Source organism: Lolium rigidum, chromosome 3 (assembly GCF_022539505.1).
Source record: "Lolium rigidum isolate FL_2022 chromosome 3, APGP_CSIRO_Lrig_0.1, whole genome shotgun sequence".
NCBI lineage: Eukaryota > Viridiplantae > Streptophyta > Magnoliopsida > Poales > Poaceae > Lolium > Lolium rigidum.
Window position 1 is genome coordinate 83936517 of NC_061510.1, and position 4093 is coordinate 83940609.

The 4093-nt window shown below is 51.7% G+C and overlaps 1 protein-coding gene across 1 annotated transcript; it reads right to left on the reverse strand.

Annotated features, from left to right (window-relative positions):
- Nucleotides 1-1497: 1497 nt before the first annotated feature.
- LOC124697189 (chaperone protein dnaJ 11, chloroplastic-like) lies at nt 1498-2586 on the reverse strand. Its single transcript, XM_047229817.1, has one exon. The coding sequence runs from the start codon at nt 2374-2376 to the stop codon at nt 1858-1860; it is 519 nt and encodes a 172-aa protein (XP_047085773.1). The 5' UTR covers nt 2377-2586; the 3' UTR covers nt 1498-1857.
- Between the last annotated feature and the right edge of the window lie 1507 nt (nt 2587-4093).

Here is a 4093-nt window from a genome sequence, read left to right on the forward strand (position 1 = left end):
ACCGACGATAGAATTAAAAGAAGGGGTTGTTGTAGGGCGATGCCGACGTCCTCCACCCCCTCCTCCACCCGTCCCCCTCCCCCTCCTCCTCCACCTCCTCCTCCTCAGCACCGGCACCATCGAATTCGAGCGGGCCCCTGCGGCCATTGAACGGGGCGCCCTCCGGACCGGGTCCTGGCTCGTACGTCGGGGAGTAGAACATAGCGTTGGGGTTGAAGCCGCCATGAGGCAGCGCATCCTCGTACCACGGCGACAATTTTGGGCGTCACACACACGGGAGTGGCGGAGGGCCCGTCATTGTAGAACCCGGATGTCGACGGGGACAGCACTCCCGGAATGTACGGTGACATAGTCGTACTCCATGGGCTCGCGTTGGTGGCAGCGATACACCCGGCCAGCGCGTGCTGGTGCGCGCGCGCCGCCAACGCCTTCTTCTCCAACTGCGCTGCCCTTCGTCCTTTCCGCTCCGCCGTCGACAACTTCCAGGGCAGAGTCTTGATGCCACTGATCATCGGTCCAGCCTTCCGGCTTCTTCTTCGGAGCCGGCGCCTTCCGCGGCTTCGCGAAGGGCGCCTTCGGCCCTTTCGTCCCATTGCCCGGCGGCTTCTTGGTCCCTTTCTTGGCTCTTTTTTTGGGGGCAGTCGGTGACGCCATGGATGGGGAGAGGGTGGCGGCGGGAGGAACAGCGTAGCGACGGCGGGAGGGAGAACTGAATCGGCGGGCAGGATAGGTCAAATGTGTTGGGATGGCAGAAATGTGCGGCGGGAAAGGAGCGATGTGGCGGGAGAGGCGCGATTTGGCGAGAGCGGCGGACGAACTTTCTCTGTGCCGCTGGCGCGTCGGGCCCGCGTCGCTTCGCCTCGCTTTTCGGTGTGTTCGGCGTCCCCTATGTAGCGGGGACGGGCTCGGGGCGCCGGACACCGTATCGGACCGTGCCGGACAAAAAGAGGCTTCAGCCTTCAGGAGACGCGGCTGGGAACGTTTTTTTGTCCGACGCACCTCAAATCTCTTTGGTTGTGGGAGGTGACTGGGGATGGTCTTAATTTGTGCTTCAGGTGATGAACATGCATCCGAATGACGCTTGCTACCCCACATACCATGTGCCCCAGAAGAAATGATAGCAACGGATTTGTGAGATATCGAAGAAAAACGAGGAATAGCATCCCCTAGCTTAGCTAGCTTGTACATTTTCATGGGCGACAGTGACGGTAGCTCCTGCCTTCACGTACGGGGCTGCGAAGGAAGGAAGAAGCCCAGATATTGGCTTCACGCGCGTCCCTCTCGGCTGTCGCGACGACTTGGAGTCTTTCAACCTGATGTGATCCAGCAGCAGCAGCAGCAGTTCCTTTCTCTCAAAGAAAACGGGTGGAAAGTGTTCTGAATCATTCAAACTCGAGAAACCGCAAGAGGATAAGTACAGGAACAATCACCATCTTCTGGGAGCTAAATAATGGTGGCTCTCAGCATCTCCACCTCACTAAGCTATCGCAAATCCTCTTGTCAAATAATCACCGCGTCAAGCCATGCATAAACTTCAATATATACGGACGTCACACAGGCCATACAATACATCTTTAGGGTTTTTCTACAAGCCACAGCAAAGCGTGCCAGACTAATTGTACAGTTTTACTGGTAGTGGTAGACGATTCTAAGCAAAACAAGTACTCCACTCTTACAAGCATGCACTGCTTATTCTAGAAGCGTAGTCACGCGGCACTAGCACAAGTCCACACAGGTGAGCTAGCTGCGGGGATCTTTGCATTTCTAACTGCCCGGCCGGGGAGACACAAGAAGCTACTCCCGGCCGGCCGCGCGCAAATATCGCCAGCTCCGATCGACCTTGACGATAAGGGGTGGTCACCAGCACTGGTCTGTCTCCCAGGTCCGGCGGCGGCTCCCGGGGAACGACGGCGAGCGGGTGAGGTTTGGCGCGCAGCGGCGGCCGACTGCGGAGGGGATCATGGTCATGCCGCGGTCGTAGTCGGCGCGCTTGCTGGGGTCGGAGAGCGTGCTGTAGGCGGTGTGCACGCGTATGAAGTCGTCGGCGGGGTGCGGGGACACGTCTGGGTGGACGGCGCGCGCCAGGCGGCGGTAGGCTGCCTTGATGTCCCGGCAGCTGGCGCCGGCGTCGAGGCCAAGAACGTCGTAGAAGGTGTCGGAGGCGCCGCGCTCCAGCGTGGAAACGGCGGTGGCAGAAGTGGAGAAGGAGGTAGAGCGGGAGAAGGTGGCGCCGGGCCGGGCGAACGGAGCTGAGAGGAGCGGCGGCGCCTGGGCAACCGGCGAGGAAGGCGGCGAGGGTGAGAAGGAGGCTGAGCGGGAAAAGGACACGGAGCGGGAGAAGAAGCCAGAGGAGAGTGTGGGGCGAGGAGAGATCATGGTGGAGCTAGCACTGGATAGTGAATATGGCTTTGGATCTGGTATCAGTTTCGGCTGAGTGCAGTGCAGGAGCCGGAGATCTGAGCGGGGCTAGCCGTATTTAACACTGGACGACGAGGCAATCAGACAAGGGTTTTGAGGTGGACTGGCTATTTGTTAACGCCGGGCAAGGCTCGCGTTGCTGTCCTTTTGGCCGGCCGTTTCGTCAACGTTTCGTTCTGGCCTGCTCCTATTGGCTGCTCCGAGGGTCATTAGCGGCGTGCGTGTCATGTCATGTGGCCCTGGCTCTCCACTTTGTGAATTGTGACGCCGGGACGAGTGTGGTTGAAGATGTCTGTCTTTTCGAATCCATTTGGTCTGCAGGCATGATCTATCGTTGCCACATCGTTGCCATTATCTGTGAGCATATAATATTATCAGCATAGTGGTACTCATGTGGGTGGGACAAATAGTTCCGCGCGCCTGCAATTGCATGTTACGTAAGGGCCGACATCTGCATGCGCCACTTTGAATTATGAAACTCTTTCAGCTCAACTTTAAAAAATGATAAGTCACCGTCACTTTTACCATTTCCCTGTCAGCCAAACAAACAAATTTGACAAAAGGAAACTCAGATTATTATATGGGAACCAACCCTAGGGGATATGAAGTGGCCAATTTCATGTTGGCTCCTTTGTTTCTTATATTGCTATTGTTTTGTTTAGCACTTCCTTTCTTTAACCCTCTTACGAAAGTCGAGGCGCGGATTCTACATACTAATCCATTATCCTATGCATATATCTTGTCTTCACTTAAATCGTTTTAAGTTTGATCAAGTTTACAACATCTTCATACTCTAGTCTACACATTTCCACCACAAAATATCCTCAACTTAGTGTATTTGTCATCATGCACACTAAAATGCACCTTATAAAATAGAATCCATGGGGTGTCAAATTAAGCAAAATAAATCTTTTGAAAACAATAGAATAGTTTGGCAAATAGTGTAATAACGTAGCAATGGACTTTACATATTGATGACTATGGATTTTATATAACTTATAAAAGAAAGGATAAGAGCAGTCCCATGGTTGTTCTTAAATGTTGTATCGATCGCTCCACATCACATAGATTAAAAAAATACAATACCTCTCATAGAAGATATATAACACACACCAAAAGTATATACACCACATAATTTACATGACACACGCAGACACTAAACGTAGTTCGCCGAACCCCAGTTTAAATTGATGATCATGTCTTAGGGTTAGTTTCAGTACCTAATTAGCATGTAATGTCATCATATTTATATGCGCCTTGCATTGTGCCATGTTTTGATTGTTGTTTTACCTTTCCGCTATTTGCTTCTTCGCGATCGATAGAGAACATGTCCGAGACGATCAAGATCGACAATACCACAAATCAATAATTGTCCACCGACGAACAAGTTAAGTACAAGATCATCGAAAATTCACATTTGTTTATGAGTGACAAAGGCAAGCCCTAACCTGGAAGCAGGCGTTCCCCAAATTGGTTAACATCTATTGATTTGTGTCATTGTCGGTCTTCATCGTCTTCTAAGCCTATTTTTTGATAAAAGGGTATTTTATTACTTAAAAAGTTTAAGTGTTACACCTCATGAAAGTTCAGAGATGGTAAACCTAGAGGGGGGGTGAATAGGTTTCTACAGATTTTAATTCTTTCTTTGCAATATTAGGCTTTGCGGAATATAAAG

Bases quoted from the DNA above. Each gene is read 5' to 3' on its own strand.
- LOC124697189 (XM_047229817.1), bottom strand. From the start codon at position 2,376: ATGATCTCTCCTCGCCCCACACTCTCCTCTGGCTTCTTCTCCCGCTCC.